Source organism: Triturus cristatus, chromosome 4_1 (assembly GCF_964204655.1).
Source record: "Triturus cristatus chromosome 4_1, aTriCri1.1, whole genome shotgun sequence".
NCBI classification, from domain to species: domain Eukaryota; kingdom Metazoa; phylum Chordata; class Amphibia; order Caudata; family Salamandridae; genus Triturus; species Triturus cristatus.
Window position 1 is genome coordinate 172,090,207 of NC_140585.1, and position 22,550 is coordinate 172,112,756.

A 22,550-nucleotide genomic window follows, 5' to 3' on the forward strand; every position below is an offset into this window, starting at 1 on the left:
TGGACGGCGAACTCCAGTTGGCAGAAAAGAAACTGGCCCTAGAACAGCTACGGCTTCAAGAGGAGATCGAGGAGAAGAGACGACACCGGGAGTTGGAGGAGAAGAAACTGACTCTTGAGCACGAGCGCAGTCTCAAGGAGCTCGAGATCAAGGCCAAGAACGGAGGGACCAACACCCCCAGTACTAGAGACACTCTACCGCCTTCCGAGACCAAGGTACATATCCCGAAAGAGGTCGTCAAGGAGTATTACAAGAATGACGACATCCAGCAATGGTTCAAGGCCTACGAGGTGGCCATGACCTCTCATCGGGTGCCCCGGAAAGACTGGGGTGCGGGCCTGTGGGGGCGGTTCCTGAGTGAGGGTCGAGACACGCTGCTCCAGCTGCCGGAGGAGGTGATGACCTCCTACGATCACATGAAGGAGGCCCTGCTCACCCGCTACGGGCTCACCGCGGAAATGTACCGCCAGCGGTTCAGAGACTGCAAGAAAATCCCGGGCACCACCTGGGTGGAATATGTGGACTTTTTCAGTCGGGCCCTAGAAGGGTGGATCAAAGGGAGCAAAGTCACTACCTACGGGCAGTTGGTCGACCTCATCGTGTGGGAGCACCTCTCCAACAATTGCTTTGTGGAACTGAGACAGCACCTCCTCGACAGCAAAATGACCGACCCACGAAAACTCGCCGTCGAGGCCGATCGATGGGTCAATTCCCGGGTCCCCCGGAACTCAATGGGGGAGTACCAGAGGAACCCCACCGGACCCCCCCGCCAGCGCGGGGGAGGGGGAGGGCCGAACAGGAACCGAGACCCTCCCGCCGGGGCCCCCAGGAGCCCCCCTCGAGGGCCACCGCAGCAACAACTCTCCCCGAGCCTAGCCCGAAGGGGGGCGCCCCCGGCCAGACCCGGACCACGGCCACCAGTGACCTGCTATGGCTGCCAACAGACCGGACACTATGCCAGCGATCCGGTCTGCCCCCTGAACCGAAGAAACGGGGCCGGCGGGCCCCCGCCCCGACAGCTGGTGGCCGCCGCCCTGGGAGAAGGAGAAGAGGAAGAGGAGGCCCTCGACCGAGGAAACACTGAGTGGGAGCCTGCAGCCATGTCCCTGGTCTGCCTGGGTAGCCGAGAAATGGTACCCTGCACCCCCATCCCAAGCAACACCCAGAAGTACCGGCAGCAGGTCACGGTCAATGGACAACGGGCCGAAGCCCTTCGTGACACAGGCGCCAGTATCACCGCTGTCCGCTGCCACCTGGTGACCCCTGAACAGATTCTACCGAATGTCCTGTGCCCCGTACGGACGGCCGTCAACAGTGAAAGCCTGTGCCAGATGGCCCTGGTCCCCTTCGAGTGGGGAGGGGTGACGGGCCTGCTGAAAGTGACGGTGCGCGACGACACCCCTGTCGACTGTCTCCTGGGGAACGACTTGGAAAGTTCCCCCTGGGCTCAAGTGGAGCGACGGGAGCACCTCCGGATGTTGGGACTGGCTGACTGGGCCTGCGCCATCACCCGGTCCATGACCGCCCGGGCCTCCAGCACATCCTCGACCTCCGGGGCCGCCCCAGCCGAGGGGCTCACACCCCCTCCCACCAGCAGCGAGGAGGAGGCGGACACCGACCCTGGACCCAGCGAATCCTCCCCCGAAGAGATGGCGTCCCCGAGCGCCCTACCAGAACTGACACAATGGCGACATGAAGGGGGCCCCACCCGAGAGCAGTTCCAGCAAGAACAGCAGTCCTGTCCCTCTCTCGAAGGGGTCCGACAACAGGCGACAGCGCAAGCCAACGGTGACCAGACCGGCACCCACTGGGTCTACTGGGCCGAGGGCCTGTTGTACAGCGAACAGAAAGTGGCAGAACTCGGGGCCAGCCGCGTGTTGGTGGTCCCCCTCCGCTTCCGGGAGTTCCTTCTCAACCTGGCACATGATGTGCCCCTCGCCGGACACTTGGGGCAAGACAAAACGTACAGTCGTCTGGTGACCCACTTCTACTGGCCCCGGATGCGGAAAGACGTGGACAACCACTGCCGGTCCTGCCCGACCTGCCAAGCCAGCGGGAAGACGGGGGTCGGGTCAAGGCCCCCCTCCAGCCCTTTCCAGCCGTCAGCACCCCGTTCGAACGGGTCGGAATCGATATTGTGGGGCCCCTGGATCCCCAAACCGCCCTGGGCCACCGCTTCATCCTGGTCCTCGTGGACCACGCCACCAGGTACCCGGAGGCGGTCCCGCTCAGAACTATAACGGCCCCTGTGGTAGGCCGGGCCTTGATGGGGATCTTCTCCCGAGTGGGATTTCCCCGCGAAGTGGTGAGCGACCGCGGCACGAACTTTATCTCCAGGTACATGCGGTCCCTGTGGCAGCAGTGCGGGGTCACATACAAGTTCACGACCCCCTATCACCCTCAGGGGAACGGACTGGTTGAGCGGTTCAACCGAACATTAAAAGGGATGATCCAGGGCCTGGAAGAGCCCCTCAGGCGGAGATGGGATGTTCTGCTGCCGTGCCTCCTGTTTGCCTATCGGGAGGTCCCGCAGAAGTCCCTGGGGTTCAGCCCGTTCGAGCTATTGTATGGACACCCGGTCCGCGGACCGCTCAGCCTGGTCAAGGAGGGTTGGGAAATGAAGCCCCAAGGCGCCCCTCCTGACGTCTACCGATACCTCCTGACTCTCCGGAACCAGACCCGCAAGTTCCGAGCCATGGCCGAAGCCAACCTCGAGGCCAGCCAGAAGGACATGAAGCGGTGGTACGATCGGAACTCCTCTACCGTAGAATTCGAGCCCGGACAGAAAGTATGGGTCATGGCCCCGGTCGAACCCGGCGCCCTCCAGGACAAGTGGACCGGGCCCTTCAAGGTAGTGGAGAAGAAAAGTCCCGTCACCTACCTGGTCGACCTAGAGTCCCCCCGGAACCCCCTCCGGGTCTTACATGCGAACCGGCTAAAACCCCACTTTGCCCGGACCGAACTGAGCCTGCTGCTGGCGACCGACGAGGGGGGCGAGCCCGACTCCGAACCCCTGCCCGACCTCTTGCAGTCCAGCATTCAGGATGGATCGATCAAAGGGGTCCAACTCGCCTCTTCCCTGACTCCAGAACAGCGCAATGACTGCCAGCGACTGCTGCGGGACTACGCAGCCCTCTTCTCCCTCACCCCGGGGGTGACCCACTGGTGCGTCCACGACATCGACACCGGGGAGAGCCCCCCCATGCGACACTGAGCCTACCGGGTGCCTGACCGAGTGCGGGCCTGCATCCAGGCCGAAGTAACGAAGATGCTGACCCTGGGGGTCATCGAACCCTCCGACAGCCCGTGGGCCAGCCCTGTCGTCCTGGTGCCCAAGGCCGCAGCTCCCGGCCACCCCCCAGAGTTGCGATTCTGCGTGGACTACCGAGCCCTGAATGCTGTAACCAAGACCGACGCCCACCCGATACCCCGGGCCGACGAACTCATCGACCGCCTGGGGGCCGCTCGCTACTTGAGCACGCTGGACCTCACCGCCGGGTACTGGCAAATCCAGCTCACCCCCGGCGCCCAAGAAAGATCCGCCTTTTCGACCCCGGATGGCCATTACCACTTTCGGGTGATGCCCTTTGGAGTGAAGAACGCCCCGGCCACCTTCCAGAGACTGGTGAACAAGGTTTTGGCCGGGCTTGAGGCCTTCAGCGCGGCCTACCTAGATGACATTGCCATATACAGCAACCACTGGGCAGAGCACCTCCTTCACCTGAAAGCCGTCCTGGCCGCCCTCCAGCGGGCCGGGCTCACAATCAAGGCCAGCAAATGCCAAGTCGGCCACGGATCCGTGACCTACCTGGGCCATCAAGTGGGGAGCGGGCAGGTGGCCCCCCTCCAAGCAAAGATAGATGCCATCCAGTCCTGGGAACCCCCCACTACCCAGACCGCTGTCCGGGCATTCCTGGGCCTCACCGGATACTACCGGCGGTTTATCCGGGACTATGGGAGCATTGTTGGCCCCCTCACAGAGTTAACGTCCAAAAAGCAGCCCAAGAAGGTGCACTGGACACCCCGCTGCCAAACAGCCTTTGACACCTTAAAGTCAGCCATGTGCACTGCTCCGGTGCTGCAAGCCCCGGACTACCAGACAGAGTTCGTGGTACAGACGGACGCCTCCGGGTATGGGATCGGGGCTGTCCTGTCCCAAGCCGATGAAAAGGGGCTCGACCGACCAGTGGCCTTCATCAGCCGACGACTACTGCCCCGAGAGCAACGCTGGAGCACTATTGAGCGTGAGGCCTTCGCTGTGGTGTGGGCCCTCAAGAAGCTCCGGCCCTACCTCTTTGGCACCCGCTTCCGGGTCCAGACCGACCACCGGCCCTTGCGGTGGTTAATGCAAATGCGGGGCGAGAACCCCAAGCTGCTGCGGTGGTCCATCTCGCTACAAGGGATGGACTTTGACGTCAAACACCGGCCCGGCAATGACCACGCCAACGCCGACGGCCTGTCTCGCTTCTTCCGCCTTGACGAGGAGAATCCCCAAGGAGATGGGTGACTCTCCATGCCTTCGGCTGGGGGGGACGCCTGTTGGACCCGGCCTCGTGGCGTGGTCCCTAACCCTATGGATTGTGCCCGTTCCCCGCCCCGGCCTTCACGGGCCACCAGTCTGAACTGCACCAAGGCCCTTCACCCGGAGCTGCACGCGGTCGCATCCTCCTCGTGGCTCCGCCATCTTGTTGGCATCCAAGTCACACTAAGCACCAGCCAGCGCGTCCCCGCTCAACCCGGCCTCGACCCCAGCGAAGCCCCGACATCCAGGCACCACGAACTGGCCAGGGGGTGCCGCAGGGACTATTCATCGCCCCCGGCGGAGGACAGTATCGATGGGACCCCCAACTGTCCTCCCATCCCTAGGTGTGATCGGCCTGCAAATCTCTTGGGCCTGGCGCCTCTCCTGCTGGGCGTCTGGCCACCTCCACCCGGCCTCTCCGCCCCCCTCGGGCGCCTGGGTCCGGACATCAAAGGGCTCCAGTCCTATATCTGGGGTGACCCCGCCACAGATCGGCAGTTGTATCCCGGAGTCGAGAGCCCTGCTGATTGAATCGCGGCTGACCCTACTGAGAAGAACTTTTGTCGGAACCATCATGAGCCCTGCGGACTGCGTCGCGGCTCCTTCTTGTGAACACTTTGAAGCCACCCGGAACATCGGAGCCCTGCTGACGCTGTCGCGGCCCACCCTCGCTGAAACCTTCCTCGGAGCCCTGCTGACGACGTCGCGGCTCGAGCTGAGCAGAAACCACCTTGAGAGCCCTGCTGATTGAATCGCGGCTCTCCCTGAACTGTACGCCAGAGAACTGCTGACGCCGTCGCGGCTCGACCCCTCCGAGGTCGGAGGTCCTCCAGCTTGAGGAGAAGAACGGGGCCCCAGGTACCCTCGTACCGCATCCCTGCCAAAGACTGTCCCGCTACCCCTACCCTTCCAAAGAGACATTGAGACTTTTGGTGGATCCCTCGATCCCTTCGTGTAAATATTGATCTCGTAACCTTCTTATTGATGATATAGCATTTCTTGTCTTGAGACAACCTCCTTGAGTCCTGTGTGGTGGTGTTACTGTGCTAGTACGTGATAGGAGAAGGATCTCCCAGGAGACTTCTCGGCAGCGCTCGGCTACTTCATACAGTGGGAGGGCCCCCCTTGGTGGTCTCGCCGACTCCTCGGGGTCCGCCTTCCAACAGTTCCTAAAATCCATGTGCCATCAAATACTACTAAGTATAGGCAATGGGTCACCATCAATGGGCACAAGGTTGAGGCACTGATGAGCACAGGTGCCAGCATGGCTTTGGTAAGGAGTCAGCTGGTGCCCCCAGAGCAAGTGATTCCAAATACATTCCACCAAGTTGTGGTGGCTGACAACAGGAATGGTCACTATCCAGTGGGCCTAGTTCAATTTGAGTGGGGAGGGTTTTCAGGTCTTCTGCCATGCAATGCCTGTGGGCTGTTTGTTGGGTAATGACCATGAGCACATTCTTTGGAAAGAAGTGGTGCTCAAGGCTCATGTAGAGTTGTTGGGGTTACCTGATTGGATCTGTGCAACAAAAAGGTCCATGGCTGCCCGTGAAGGGATTCAGACGGGGCCGGGGCCTGGAACTATGGCCCAGCCAGCTGATAGAAAGGGGAAAGGCAGAGGATGTGGGAAACCAGCCCAGAATATACCATCAGTAAGATGGGCGGGGCACCTGCAGTGGCCATCTTGGAGCCTACTGAGGAGGACATGGTTTCCCTTGCTGACCTGCATATACCTGCTGATTGGCATGCGGAAGGAGGACCCACCAAGGAGGAGTTCTGTAGGCCAACCTTTGAGGGCATGAGGCACCAGCCTTAAGCCCAAGCAGCAGGTGATCTGTCTGGGAGCTATCCCATTTACTAGGAGGATAACATCTTTTACAGTGAATCTAAGGCTCCTGTGCAAGGGACATCAAGGGCCCTGGTTGTCTCCCAATGCTACAGGGCCTTCTTACTGGAGCTCTTTCACAAGATACCCCTGGCAGGACACTTAGGCTAAGACAAGAACTTTGCATGGCTTTTCCCCCCTTTTATTGGCATTCTGTAGGACCTGTGTAATCTGTCACGCCAGTGGTAAGACAGGGCAGAGGCTGAAAGCTCCCCTTACTCCATTACCTGTCATTAGCACCCCCTTTGAGAGGATGAGCATGGACATTGTTGGGACTATGGATCCCCAGTCTACTTCTGGACATAGGTTTATTCTGGTGGATCATGCCATTAGGTACCCATAGGCCATCCCTCTGAGGGCTATAACTGCACCTGTGGTGGCAAGGGCCCTGATGCAGATTTTGTACCCGATTGGGTTTCCCCAAGAAGGTTATGTTGGACAGGGACAATAACTTAATGTCTGCTTATATGCAGTCAATGTTGAAAGAGTGTGGAGTGACTTACAAGTTCTCCACCCCTTACCACCCCCAAAACAATAGGCGTATTAAGATACTCAACAAGACCCTGAAATGCATGATTAGGTGTCTGCCTGAGGGCCAGAATAAAATGTTGGATATCCTCTTGCCCTGCCTGTTGTTTTCCTACAGGGAGGTAACAAAGTAATGTGTGGACTTCAGTCCCTTTGACCTTCTGTATGGGCACCCTGTCGGGGGACCTCTTAGTTTGATGAAGGAGGGGTGGGAGCAAGCTCCCGGGAAAGTTCCCCAGGATGTAGTCAGTTACATGCTGACCTTTCTGCAGCCAAATGGCTAAGTTGTGGAAACAAGCTTCCGATAACTAAGAAGACAGTCAGGCTTTGATGAAGGAGTGTTATGACCAAAATTCTACCACTGTGGAATTGCAGCCTGGACAGAAAGTGTGGGTGATGGAACCTTCAGGACTGATGGGCTGGGCCCCATGATGTTATTGGGAAAAAGGGTAAGGCTGCCTACCTGGTGGACCTGAAGACCCCCAGGTAACCCAACAGGGTACTTCACATCAGTCGCCTCATACCCCACTTTGAGAGGTCTTAGCTCACCATGTTGTTGGTAACAGATGGGGCTGAGGAAGAGAGGAGTGAACCTCTCCCTGACGTCTTAGCCTCAGAGAAGAAGGATGGGTCTGTGGATAGAGTGATCCTATCCCCCACTCTAACTCCTGAGCAACAGAGAGACTGCCAACAATTGTTGGAACCGTACTCCTCTCTGTTCTCCTTTATTGCTGGGATTACCCAACTGTGTACCCATGTTGTGGACACAGGGGACAACCTCCCTGTCAAGAATAAATCTTACAGGTTGTCGGTTAAGGTAAGGGCCAGCATCAAGAGCAAAGTGTCTAAGATGCTGGAGTTAGGGGTGAGCTGCCCCACCAGGCACCATACCTGAAATGAGGTTCTGTGTAGATTACAGAGGGCTAACTTCTGTGGCCAAGACTGATGCTCATCCCATCCCACAAGTGGGTGAGCTCACTGACAGGGTAGGAACTACCCAGTACCGTATTACCTTTGATCTTACAACAGGGTACTGGCAGATCACCCTAACAGAGTGAGCCAAGGAGAGGTCAGCCTTCTCCACTCCAGAGGGCCACTATCAGTTTAGGGTGATGCCCTTTGGATTAATTAGTACTACTGCACCTTCCAGAGGCTTTTGAACCAGGTCCTTGTTGGTTTGGAGGCCTTCTCAGCTGCCTACCTGGGTGGCATAGCTGTCTTCAGTGGCAGTTGGAAGGGACTCTTCTTTCACCTCCGGGAAGTGCTTCAGGCCCTGCAACAGGCAGGCCTGACTATCAAGGCCAGGGAGTGCCAGATAGGCCAGGGGTCCGTGTTGTACTTTGGACACCTGGTGGACCAGGCAAAGGTTTAATCCCATTAGGACAAGATAGAAACCATCATGGCCTGGCAGCCCCCCAAAACCCAGACAGAGGTCAGAGCATTTTGGGGCTTTACTGGGTACTATAGGACGTTTGTCTAGGGTTATGGCACCATTGTTGCCCCCTTGACAGAGCTGACTTCGAAGAAGCATCCCAGAAAGGTGATTTGGACAGAGGCATGCCAAAAAGCATTTGACTCCCTGAAGCAAGCCATGTGCACAGCACCTGTGATTAAGGCCCCTGACTTTTCCAAGGAGTTTATTGTACAGACAGATGCCTCAGAACATGGCATAGGGGCAGTACTTTCACAGCTCAATGAGGAGGGCCTGGATCAACCTGTAGACTTCATTTACAGGAGGTTACTTCCCAGGGAACAGAGGTGGAGTGCAATAGAGAGAGAAGCTTTTGCTGTGGTTTAGGAACTGAAGACGTTGAGGCAATACCTGTTTGGCACTAAATCCTGTTTCAGACTGACCACAGGCCCCTGGGTGGTTCGTGCATATGAGGGGTGAAAATCCAAAATTGTTTAGGTGGTCCATTTATCTACAGGGCATGGACTTAAGGGTGAAACAAAGACCAGGAGTAAACCACACCAAATGCTGAGAGTCTGTCCAGGTGCTTCCCCCTTAGTGATGAGAACTCTCTAGGAGGTTGGGCAGCTCTCCTCATTAGCAGCTGGGGGGAGACACGTGTTAGACCCATCATCCTTAAGGTGATCTTCTCCCAACGTTTTGCTTGCTTGCCTCCACTTTTCGCTGTATCTTTTTGTTGGCCTTAGGACTCGGAGAACTTTACCACTGCTGACCACTGCTAAAGTGTATGTTCTTCCCCCCTAAATATGGTTAACTTGGTAACATTTGTGTGTGCACAGTTGGCATATTTAGTTTACTTGTAAGTCCCTTGTAAAGTGCTATACTACATACCCGGGGCCTGTAATCTAAATGCTACAAGTGGGCCTGCAGCACTGATTGTGACACCCAGCAGCACTGATTGTATAACCTTACAAACCTGTCTCAGGCCTTCCATTGCAGGGCCTGTATGTGCAGTTAGCTGCCACTTTAACTAGGCATTTAAAACCACTTGCTAAGCCTTAAAATTTCCTTTTATTTCACATAAGTCATCCGTAAGGTAGGCCCCAAGTGACTGTAAGGTAGGGTGCTTTGTAACTAAAGGGCAGGACATGTACTTTTAAGTCTTACTTCTCCCGACAGTGACAAACTGTTAAATTCATTTTTTCACTGCTGTGAGGGCTACTCCTTCCATAGGCTAGCATTGGGAGTTCCTTAAAACACTCTTAAGCTATAATTCCTGATTGGAAAGGAGTAACTACTTCATGTTTCACATCTTTAGACTGGTAGTGATAAATCCACTTTAGTGGTAAAGTTGGATTTGACATTACCATTTCAGAAATGCCACTTTTAGAAAATAGACATTTCTCTGCTCCTAACTTTGCTCTGTGTGTCTGCAGCCTATCTCCAATACACACCTGGGCAGGGTGACAGCTAGACTTTGTGCATTCCCTCTAGACATACACAAACGAAGGCTGGGTGAGTCATCTGCATTCATCTGCATACTGATAACCTGCCTGGGCAGGAAGGGTGAGAGGGAATCTCACACTTACATCTGAATACGCAGTGTACTGTCCTCACACAGGACTGGTCACCTCCCACGGACAGCCTGGCAGAGAGGACTGGGCTGAAAGGGATCAATGTGCACTTCAGAGAATTCCTTTGAAGTCACCCCCTACATCAAAGGCACTTTTGGGTATTAGTATCAGGCCTCTGCCTTACCACATCAGAACCTGGGAAGAACTCTGCTGGAGTAAAGGCTGCTGTGCTGTAAGAATCGCCACTTTGCCTTGACTGACTGTTCCTAGGAACTGCTTTTCTCAGCTGCCCTGCTGCCTTCTTATCTCTTCCCTGCTGAGGACAAGGACTGGGCCCATCTCACTTGAACCTAGAATGACTCCAAGGGCTTTGCTGACTTGCCTATTGTTTTCTGAGGTCTCAGGGACACAAAAGACTTTACTGCTGGTGGTGCTGGATTCTGCTGCCTGTGAGCCGTTCCCTTGCCTGAGGTGCCCCCTCCAGTCCTGGGCCTCAGAAGTGGATTTTTGCAGCTGCTTTCTGCAAAAACCGACGCATTGCCATAACTGCATGAGAAATTCCAGTGCATCACCCCTCACCAACGATGCAGCGGCTGCTCAATGACAGCAGTATCACAGCCAGAATTTGCTGCCGACGCAGTAACCCGACTGCATGAGAAATCCCAATGCATCGTGCCAACGATGTCGATGCTCTGCTCCATACAAGGTACTTCAACAGGAGACCATGGGTGGGCTCTGTAGCCAGACTGTACTCCATCACGGTCGGTCTGAGCTTTGGATTTACACCGTGACCTTAAATATCCTTTTGACCGCTAGTGACTTATAAGCACCGTTTTCACATTTTATCTTTAAAAATTCATATCTTGATTTCCACTTATTGAATGTTTGTCATTTTGGTCTTGTTTTACTCAGATACATGTTCTCTTTTTTCTACACCTATGTGGAATCTGTTTGTAGTGTTTTTATTGTGTGACTGTGTGTTGCACAAATACTTTACACATTGCCTCTTAAGTTAAGCCTGCCTGCGTTGTGCCAACCTACAAGAGGGTGAGCACAGGTTAATTACTCTGACTAGAGTGGAGGTTCCAACTTGGACAGAGGGCAAACCTCTGCCAACTAGAGACCCCTTTTCTAACAGGGTCTTACTGTGAAAACAACATCAACTAAAATGCCTGGATTTCTATTAACACATTTCTAGTCTGCTCTATCCCCTCCATAATGTGTTAAGGATTTGAATAATTTTTTGTTTGAAATGCTTGGTGTCTGCCTGAACTAAAATCATGCACAGCAAATTCCATATATATGTTAGATGAGTTATATAATTTTAGAAAAGGCCATGGTAGATGAAGAAATCATATTTCAAGAGCCCCCATACTTACTCCAAGTGTCTTTGGTTCTCCTTTTATGAACTTCTTTAGAAAATAAGGCCCCTGATAAGGACTCGCCACCTGATGAGCAGGGTTGAAGCTAGGATTGGGAAGATATTGGGTCACCACATGAATTCCATTCCCAGCTGGTGCTGCCATAGTGAATAAGAAGCTGTCAATAAAAGGTATGTTGAAATGTTATTATACTAAATATACATAAAACATACAATTTCTCCAATCACAAGGTGTTCATACATTACCCATTTAAGAGCTTCCCTCCACTAAAAACAATTTGTATTTTCCTTTCTTTTTTTGTGCTAACTAGGGGCCCAGCAAGTGACGCATGGGCCAGTATGTTCTATATGCTGCAAAATCGAAACAACGGTGACCCCTACTAGGCCCTGTACAGGGGTCCTGGAGACTCCAGTTATTGGACTATCAGCTGTGCCCAGAAGCAAGCTGTGTTAAAGAAGAACTGGGAAAAGCGCAGAGATTTTGGTGTCTGCAGTGAAGGTTGGTAGAGTTCCGACTCATAGATCATGCGATTGTCAGTCGGGCATCAGTGGGCGAGGACTATACTGTATCTAGTTTGTCCCTTCAGGTGCCATTAGGGCGCGAAACATTGTCTTGAAGGGGTTTGCAGGGACTCTCCACCACCTACCAACCTACTCAGGGGCATATTCACAAGGACTTTTCTCCGATTTATCTCAATCTTAACGCAACAAAAGTAGAGATATATTTAACACCCCATTTGCAAGCAGGTGCAAACCTCAGACATCGCCAGTATTCCCGCGATAACGACCCAAAATCTAACACCACGGTGGACACCACCAACTAACTTTAATGAGATGCAAAGTAGGCGTACCCGTGCAAAAACACACGAAAAAAACATCAACATCACTTTCACAACGAACTGACAGAACTTCGAAGAGAACCAAAAACTATTGATAAGCCACGGTGGCCGCAGGTATTTAACACCTGCCTCAAGCAGGTGTAAAGATGGACTCCTACCTGCAGTAGGCAACGGAGCCCCGCACACAACCATACCCGAAGAACAAACAACGCCATGGAGCTACGCATCATGCAGCTTAGAACCCCAACAGGGCACAACACCCACCGCCACCACCCCCTGGACTGCCACCACCCCCAGGCCCCGGACCCGCACCACCACAGAGGCAACGTAGAGTAAGACAGCTGACCTACTGAAAATGCACCAGCCTCACAGACCTAACGCCCGCGGAAGTCATTGCCCACTACAGGCTCAAAAGGGCAACCATTCTCCACATCATGACACACATCGCCCACAGGCTGACGGTACCAACACAGCGGAGAACCAACATCCCAACTCAGACAAAGCAGCTGGCTGTGCTGCACCTGTTGTTCTCTGGGACATTCCACCAAACAACTGCCATAGTCGGAGGAGTCTTACAGCCAGCCCTATCAAAGTTCATCACATCTGTCCTGAATGCCATCCTCAGCTTTATACCTCAGTACCTTCACTTCCCCAACACTGCGCAGGAACAGCTGGAGACAAAGCAAGGCTTCTACGCCATAGCCGGATTCCCGGCTATGTTGGGGGCAATTGACTGCACACATGTTCCACTTGTGCCCCCTGCGGATACTGCACACCACTACCGCAACAGAAAGCACAAGCATTCCATCAATGTGCAGGCAATAGTGGACCACCGGGGACTCTTCACCAATGTCGTCGCCAACTACCCAGGCAGTGTACACGATTCATTCATCTTCCGACAGTCCATCATCAACCAGCGCTTCCAGGATGGCACATATGGAACTGGACTGCTCTTTGGTAAGTACCAAATCACCACACCACAGATCCCACAGCCAACAACGCACAAAGCACATCAGTGGGGATGCACATGTGACCAAGCCACATTTGACATGTCAGACTACACGTCCACCTACCAGACACGACTACACCACACCATGGGCATCCGGGGCTAATCCTTGAGGGTTGGCTTACACTCACCCCACACTCAGCCAGCACAGGTGTCACTGAGTTGGTGGGCCTGCCATCACATCCTGCCGAACCAAGTATTGACTCTTTTCTCCCTATACTGTCATAGGTGATCAAGGATATGCACTCTGCCCTTGGATGATCACACCCCTCCGGGACCCAAACACACCCACACAGAGGCAGTACAATGTGGCCCACATATGCACCAGGGGCATCGTTGAATGCATATTTGGCACGTTGAAGTCATGTTTCAGGTGCCTGGACTGCACAGGTGGGAAGCTCCTGTATAGCCTGGACGTCGTGTGCAAGATGATCGTTGCATGTTGTGTGTTGCACAACATCTGTGTTCGCAACAGGGCCCCATGGATCCCACTACCAGAGGTACCGAACAATGATGATGGTGATGGGGCAGGTGGGCCATATCCTACTGCAGCTGTGGCAAGAATGGCCCATAGGATCTACATCATTGCCACCTACTTCTCATGAGCACGTCACATTCAGTCCGTGGCAATCATGGAACAGTAGTAGATGTCCAATTGCAATGCATGTGTGAATTAAACATTTTTGCAGGTTACAGGTTGGATTTGTGCAATGTCATGTTACATATCCCTGGGGTTACAGATGTGATTTGCCTGGTTGTGCACATTTGCCGGTCCAGTTGTGTCCTGTGTTCAGTTGTGGAGGGGTTGCTGTTTATACCAGGATGTTGCTAATGTCGAGGTGCACTTCTGCTCATGTGCGTATGCTGCACGGTGGGTGTGTCACTCCAGCGGCTCCGATATGACTGCCACTGGTCTCTTTCATGCGGTGTGCCTGTCGGTTCTGTCCTTCCACGGTGCTTGGATGTTGTGGTGTGCATGTTGTCCTCTGCAGTCGGCCCGGGTGCATCCGTGGTACTCCGCTGTTGCTGTATTTTGGTCAGTGGCATTTTCTGTATGCTGTTCTTGTGCTTGTTCCCGCATTGCGCTTGAGTATTGCTGCCCTCGCGCTGCTTATCCCTGCTTTCCTCATCGCGGAAGTGCTCATCGCAGGTTTTCTGGTGTTGTGGTTTGTGTTTTTATCTCTGTCGGGGTGGTTGCATCGCAGACATTGTCTGCGTTATCTGGTGGCTATCGCATACTAACGCCTTGTTGTGAATTCCACGTTGATACGGGTTTTTTTTTTCCCGAGCTAGGCTGCGATATTGAAAGTTGCTTTACGCTACTCTTGCGGTAGTTATCACACGTTCTTGTGTATATATATATATATACACCCCTAAATGTTTGCAGAATGTTTAACACATTTATTTATTTTTGGAGTTTTATATAGCGTGAACATGGCCCAATTTGGGAATCAGTGCCCTGTACAAATAGCCATAAAGTCATACAATATTGGGAAAGGAGAAAAACGAATGACAATCAGAGAAGGAATAAACATGGAGTTATATATATACAGTGTATCATTGAGCATAACAGTTCTAAGAGCCACTTGAAGTCTACCCAACACTATCCACACTGAAGAAGTTTCATCGCTCCTGGAGAAAGAATCTAAGCATCAAGAGCTTTTCTGTTTCTTTTTTGAAGTAGGCGGGCAAGGGGTATGCCCTGATTTCCAGAGGTAGAGTGTTTCAAATTCTAGGGGCAAGGCCAGAGAAGGAGCAGATGTAAGGTTTCTTTTTTTTGCACTTCTGAAGTTTCAGTAAAAGAGAGTTGGTGCTTCTTAACGAGCGCCTGCCACCCAGATGACTCAAGTTTATTGGCCAAGTATATAGAAGTGTTGTGATGGAGGGCTTTATGCATCATGCATGCAATCTTTAATTGGATTCTGAATTTAAATGGGAGCCAAATTAAGATGTTTTTTGTCTGGAGTAATGTGGTCTATTCTTCTGAAATCTGTTATGATTCTGGCTGCTGAGTTCAATGTGGCCTATATTGGGCCAACTTTGCCTTGGGTAGCCCAGCAAGAGTGTCACTCCTGTAATTTAATTGGAAGATGACCAGAGATTGAACTGCTAATTGAAAATACATAGGGGGCAGAAAGAGGTTGAGTTTTCATAAAATTTTAATTTGGTGGTTGGCTGCTCTGATGGTTTCACTGATGTGATTTTGCATATTATGATGATTGTCCAGAGGGATACTTGGAGATCGAGTAGAGTCAATAAATAATATGATATGAGCTGTTGAGAGCTGTGAGTTCTTTGATCCAATCTTCTACAGGGTCCGAGAGAATGTGAGGGGTGATCAAAAGAAATTCAGTTTTAAGGAGGTTGAGCATGAGTTGATTCCGTGTCAGCCATTGTTGGGTTTTTGGCAGAGTGCAGTGCAGTGTTTTGATATCTTCAGGTATAGAGATATTTTGATACAGTTGTGTATCATCAGCATACATGCGGTAATGGATGTTTGAGTTCTTCAAAATGTCCGTAAGAGATTCCATGAGCAGGTTGAATATCGTGGGTGAGAGTGTGGAACCTTGGGGTACACCAATCCAATTGGTATTGGTGTAGTGTCTTATAAGGATTGGTTGATTTTTTATTATCTGAGTTCTATTTTGAAGGAAAGAGGGGAACCATTTTAAAACAGGACCCAATATCCCATCTTATTTGCGAGGAGGTCAACCATGTAGTCATGTTTGACTGTATCAAACACAGATGAGAGATCAAGAAGTATAAGTATACAGGATTCATTCTGATCGAGCAATCTCAGGGCATCATTTACGATATGCGTTAGAGCCGTTTCAGTGCTGTGGCCAGATCTGAAGCCAGATTGGCATTGGTCTGCATTGGAATTGTTCAAATTGGTCACAGGATTGTAGGTGTACACATTTCTCCAAAGGTTTTGCTAGAGTCAGGATGTTGGAGATAGGACAAATGTTGTTCGGGTCAGATTGGTCAGTATTCAGTTCTTTTAAGATTGGGCTGACCTGTCCAATCGTTATGCTATCAGGGACCATGCCCCGAGAAAGAGATGCTTTCACAATCTTCAACCAGAAATGGAGAAGGGAAGATCTGAGCTCTTTGACAAGTTTAACTTTGCAGAGGATCATTAAAATAGTTAGATGGTTTTAAAGAGGTCATTATTGTGAATATATCGAATTCGTCAGGGATTTTGAAGGAGGACCAAGTAGCCTTATTCTTTGTCGAATATCCAGGAGGAGAGCTGACTGGATGTTGCACCAGGAGAGGAATGGGATGGTCAATACTGATCAAAAGCTGACATGTGGGTAGCAAATCAAATTGAATCTTCCTTGTCTTATTGATGACGGGGAGATAACTCATTCCCATTTGGTAGTCTGACCTTCTCAACAGAGTGCTGTTTAGAATGCATGTTTGCTGTTTGAGGATTTAAAACAGATTTTTAGGCCTGTTTTTGGCATTATCTAATCACAGCCTGAAGTATTCTGCCTTTAATCTGTGTATGTGTGTGTTGTAGGAGTTTCTTACTGCCTTCAAATATTTTAGATTAGAGCCAGATGGAGAGATTCTCCTCATTCTATCAGCAAGCCTTAGACTACGCCTTTCCTCATTTAGATTGTCATTGAACAATGGTTTGGACTGTCTGCCTGGTAATCTCCTAAACTGCTTTGGAGCAATCGTGCCCAGTATGTCTGTCATGGATTTAGTGTAGTGATCGGGAAAATCACTTTGTGTTTATCATGTTTGCAGGAGGAGGTAGGATGTTGCTACTAATAGCAATTAGCTCAGTAGGTTTAATCTTTCTAAGGTCTCTGGAACATTGTCTGTGTTTAAGTAGTTGCACCTTTCTAGATAGCACATTTTCCAGAATAAGGAAGGAGATTAAGTGATCAGACCAGTCACAAGAAATTATGGAATCAAGTTGAATCATGTTGTCCTTAGTGATGATTAGATCAAGGGTAGAGCCCCTATTGTGCGTTGGACCGTTGCAAAATTGGGTGAGGACGAGGTCTGTAAGGAAGGCCTTTTCGGTGTTAAGAATGGGGTCATTTAAGTCATTCCAGTGTATGTTGAAATCTCCAAGGAGGATCTGATAGATGTGTTGGTCTGGGTTAGAGGAGATGGTCTCCATCATTTGTTCATTCAGGGAGTGGTAGAGTGTGTGAAGATTACAGATATGTTATTGCTCCATAGTTCTATACCTAGATATTCACACACTGACATAGTATCCTTTTTTGATAGTTTTAGGGTGAGCATGGAGAGGTAAATGCATCCTATGCGTCCACCCATTCTACTGGATTTATCAAGTCTGATGATGTTCTAGTTGGATCGGACTAGTATGTCAAAAGTAGGCGGGGACGAATCATTGAGTCATGTTTCTGTAAGGACAAGGAGGTTGAGGTCTTGGGTGAGAATGAGATCAGCGATGTTACCTGCATGTTTTTCCGCCGATCTGCAACTAAGGAGCAGAGATCTAAGATAAGATTTGGTAACTAATGTCTCCTGCTGTATCATGTGGATTTGTAGAAGGCTGTTCTTGTTCAATGATCTGTTGTTGAGAGTGGGTTCTCTATAAGGGTTGGAGGGTATAGTCTGAATGGTGCTCTGCAGAGGTTTAAAGTCATAATGAATATTGGTATGTGAGAGCAGAAGGGAGTGTATGTCAACATCAGACAGGTGTTCAGTGACCCTTTCGGGTCTGGAGGTAGGATTGTTTTAGGGTTGAAATCGCCAGAGCAAGATAGATGAATCCCTGTTAGTTATTGTACATGGTAAGAGATGTTGGGTCGTTTCTTAGTGGATGGATTAGTGTGGGCGCTTCTATTATCCCCAGAGGTCAAGTTAAGATTTAAGTGCCTCTCAAGCTTAGAGGCGATGTGTATAAAGTTCTGGAAATTCGCTTGAACTAACTGAAGGTCTTGACTAAGGTCAGTAAGTTTGTCTTCAAGGTAAGAGGGTTTATCCTTGTGGATGGAAACGTAGTGTGGCCTAGGGGTGGTGAGGGAGTGCTCTCTGGTGTGTTGAGGGAGGACCGCAGCCCAAGGGAACCATTAGTGTTGTGTGAAGGAGAGCCTGGAAGAGGAGGGCTGGGGAGTAAATGCTGGGTGAGATGGTAGGGAGAAGGCTAGGCAGCATCCTAATAGATGCAACACCGATAGGCAATCTCTGTTGTTGGTGGATCAGCTCAAGAAAGTCTGAGAATGGTGCAAATGATAGCCTGTGTAATCATCGGATTGAGGCTATTGACTAATCCGGGCAATGATTATAATTTCTAGGTTTTCTGATATCAGCAATTATGTACCATTCCAATAAGTGCGGAGCAGGAATCAACAGTAGGAGAGGGTGATCTGAGTCCAGCAACACTATTTTTTGTGACTCTAGAGGGGTAGGAGATGGCATAGTGGATAATATGGAAGAGGGAGGGGCAGATAACCATGTTTCAGTTACTGAGTGATGGGAGGTAACTTGACTATGAGAGGAGATATGGGCATTGTGATTTTGATCTTCACGAAGATTTTGTCAAAGCTCTCTAGATTTTGATCAGAAGATTGGATGAGATTGTTTCCATTATTGTATAGGGAGATCATTGCCTCCGCATTGAAAATTCCTCTGAGGGAGTTATGGTGATACAAAGCCTGTGTGGAGTTTTCCTAGAGGAATTAATTTGTAGGGGTGCAGTGACAGCTCTCCTCCGTTGTGTTCTTCTGTTGGTGAAGAAGATAAGATCTGTAACCACTGTTCCTTTATTAGCACATAATAAGCATCAAATATGAGCGTTTCCGAGTTGAGTTTTAGAAGATTATGTTTGAAGCTCTTGGCCACGCTCTTGGATAGATTGAAGGGTAGATAATCTTGAAAGCATTTCGGCCCATCAGTGATATCAAGTAGTCTCTAGAGCCTAGGTTATTTGGATCCATATTACCAATGGTGACTTGAGACTGAGTGAGTAAAAACTTAAGTTGGTAGTCTGTGAGTGGCATAATACTCCAGGAGAGAAGTGACGCAAGTTGCAGTGTTACTAGTGGGGGTAAAGAGATTGGACCAAAAATGGCAGTGCAATATAAAGAGGGATCTATAATGTGTCCAATTAGAAAGAACCAAATGAGTCAGTCTCATATAGCAAGGAGTCAAATCTAATTAAAGGGAAAAAGAAACGCATGTGCCAAAATCAGATGGTACCTGGATTACCTTCTAGAAATCTTGGGGTTCTGATGCTAAATACAACTATAACTACTATTCTTTTGAAGTGTTTCTTTGATTCTGTCTTGCATCTATAAAGCACTGAGGTTCTGGAACGTATCATGGACTCATTCTGATGAATAGGGAAGCAGGGATTCTCTATGCACAATAGGATCTCATTCAGAGCTTCATGCTGGGTTAGAGTACCTACGGCTAACACTAGATCGTTAAATAATAACAACCTCACCATAGTCCCCACCACCTCTCTTTCCTCAGATGATCCCAAACCACAGCTTAAATGCATGCTTCTCAACTGCAGATCTGCAGTCTGCCACACTGCAGACATCGCTGACCTCATCCTGGCAAATGATCCCAACATTTTAGTGCTGATGGAAACTTGGATTAACAAATCTTCTGTACTGATAATCGATATTCTAGTGCCCCCTAACTATAAGATCATCAAGCTTGATAGATTTGTTGGGCTTGGTCGAGGCATCACAGGCATTACCGTAGCAATTTATCAGTTAGGGAACTTCACTCTGATTCCCTGTAATTATGCGAATATCTGTGATTCGAGGTCTCATGCAACAACAAGCTTGCTTGCAAATTCCACGCGCTCTACTACCCTCCAAGAGACAATTCCCCTTTTATAGAACAGATCATGGAAATCATTTCAACGAATGTGGACTCTCACAGCACCCAGATCTCCCAGGGGGACTTTAACGTGCATTGGAGTGACCTAAATGACTTGTCAGTTAATAGCCTCAAATCCTTCAAATCAGACCTCAACCTCATTCAAAAATGTGATAGCCCTACGCACAACAAGGGAGCTTCCTTAGATCTGGTCATTGGCAAGAGCAGCTCCATTCAACTTGAATATATCAACCCATGTGACTGGATGGGCCACCACTGCATCACCTTCCTGATCTCAGAACTGGTGAGAACCATTAAATCTGAGCTGAAGAAACCTAGACTCTGGCAAAGAAATTTGAGAAACATTAACCAAATGATCTGTCCTCTCGCACAGACCGCATCCTGCCTCCTCCCCTGGACATGTTTGCTGTCGTTGACCTCATAGATCAGTACAATCGCTCGATGTCCAACATAATAGACTCTATGACACCACTACAACTGAAAAGAATACCCACCAAAATCTCCAAACCTTGGTACAATGGGAGCCTAAATACAAAGAAAAGAAATCTAAGACTAGCAGAACGTATCTAGACATCCTCGCCCTCCATGGACCATCTTACTCAGCTGAGATCTCTCAGAAACTAATATAACAAACACGTCAGATCCTCTAAATCTAGCTACTTCATGGAACAGCTAGACCAAGCAAAAAATCGACCCAAAAAAAAGTTTGAACTCATCAAGCTTCAACCTAACAACCCACCTATTCCGCCCTCCGTAGGACCCTGTCAGAAGCCAGACTGTGAAGAGTTTGCTTCCTTCTTCCGTGATAAATCAACAATGATTGAACTAGAACTACTGGCAGCCTGTGAGTATCTACCTGCCACCTTTATATCCTCTGGGTTGGATGTGCCCCCACAACGTCTGGTTTTCCCGCCCAAAAACAATGACTCTTGGAGACTATTCCAAACCGTTCATGAGAGCACCATTCGAAAAACCCTGGCTACTCTGAAACCTTCCAACCATTTAATGGCCTCGTGCCTCCGAACCTCTTCAAGGAGATCAGATCATCTATACTCCCCCTCTGGACGAAGATAGTTAATGCCTACCTGCTTCAAGGGTCAGTCCCGGATTACCTAAAGTCAGGGCAGGTCATCCACATCCTAAAAAGAAAAAATGGCAGACCAGACTAACCCCCACAATATTCGTCCAATCTCCACAAATCCACCGCTTGCAAAACTCCTCAAGAAATACGTTCACACACAACTATGTAGACATATTGAACAATTCCAACTTCTTGACAAATTCCAATCTGGCTTCAGGCAAGGTCATAGCATGGAATCCGCTCTTATTCACTTAGTGAATGATGCACGACGTATGCTGGACCAAAATGAGTCATACCTTTTGATTCTCCCTGACCTGACATCCATTATCACATATATGCCGGTGACACACAACTGTACCTGAAAATCTACCCCCTAGAGGATATCAGATCTCTCAACTCAGTTCTTCAGGAAACGCAAAGTTGGCTGACACTCAATCATCTGAAATTGAATGCTCTCAAAACTAATTTATCCTCATAGCCCCTGACAAACAGCCCCAAGTCATTACAAAATGGGTGCACCAACTGACAGCCCTCAACTGCTCTCCAAACATCATTGACTCTCTGAGCTCACTAGGAATAATACTGGACAGACATCTGAACATGCTGAATCACATTAGTGCTCTCACCAAAGGAGCAAACTTCCATTTAAGCATCCTAAGGAGAATAAACCGCTCCTTTCCCACAACAGCCTCAAGACCGCGGTGCAAGCATTAGTGATCTCTAAGCTTTATTATGGTAGTGCAACCCTTTGTGGACTTCCTAAAGTGAAGATGCCTCCACTTAAGGCCTCTCTTAATTCCGCTGCTGAGCTCATTAGAGGCTCCAAACGTTATCATCATATCTCGCCCCAGTTAAATGCTCTTAATTGGCTTCAGTATGAAGCAAGGATACATCTAAAAATTGCCTGCCTGACCCACAGAGCTGTACACTTCAACACCCCACTATATCTTGCCCAAAAACTTGAGCTCTCAAGAGGCTCAGATTATTTAGGGGCTCCAGCACCTTACTACTTAACCACAGAAATTCCATTAAAAAAAAACTTACAATCGAGCATTCTCAGGTATTGCACCTACAATTTGGAACTCCTTACCACCGAAAATAGGACTGAATAATTCCACAGCTTCCTTCAAAAGGGAAGTCAAACAGATTCTGATGAAGAAATTCTGGGCTAGTCCCCTAACCCACCTGAGAACGCTCTACATTACCCTTGTCTTGAGTGAACTGCAAAGTTGTTATTATCTGTTTTGCCCTGTCCTGTTCATTTGTGATATTGCTCCCTTCTTAAGAAAGTCAAAGGTTTCTGCTGAAGAAATCACTGGTCAACCTTCAGTCTTACGCTAGGATTTGCTCTCTCACTCTTCCCTCTTTTTGAAATGCTTAACTGTTGTGACCGATGTTGTCCTTTGCTGGTCCTTACTGCGCACTGTCGTTTATTTCTTGCACCCCTGTAACTACTCTTCTGCAAAGCACTCTAATACCCCCT

General features: G+C 49.8%; 1 protein-coding gene across 2 annotated transcripts in view; it reads right to left on the bottom strand.

The window, feature by feature from the left end:
* Positions 1-22,550, bottom strand: part of LOC146853827 (membrane-spanning 4-domains subfamily A member 4A-like) — a 205,619-nt gene that overhangs the window by 148,679 nt on the left and 34,390 nt on the right. For both annotated transcript variants that reach the window (XM_085650403.1, XM_085650402.1), the window contains exon 2: positions 11,297-11,456. In XM_085650403.1, the coding sequence (XP_085506529.1) occupies positions 11,297-11,443 (147 nt within the window). In that variant the 5' untranslated portion in view covers positions 11,444-11,456. The remainder of the gene's footprint in view (positions 1-11,296; positions 11,457-22,550) is intronic.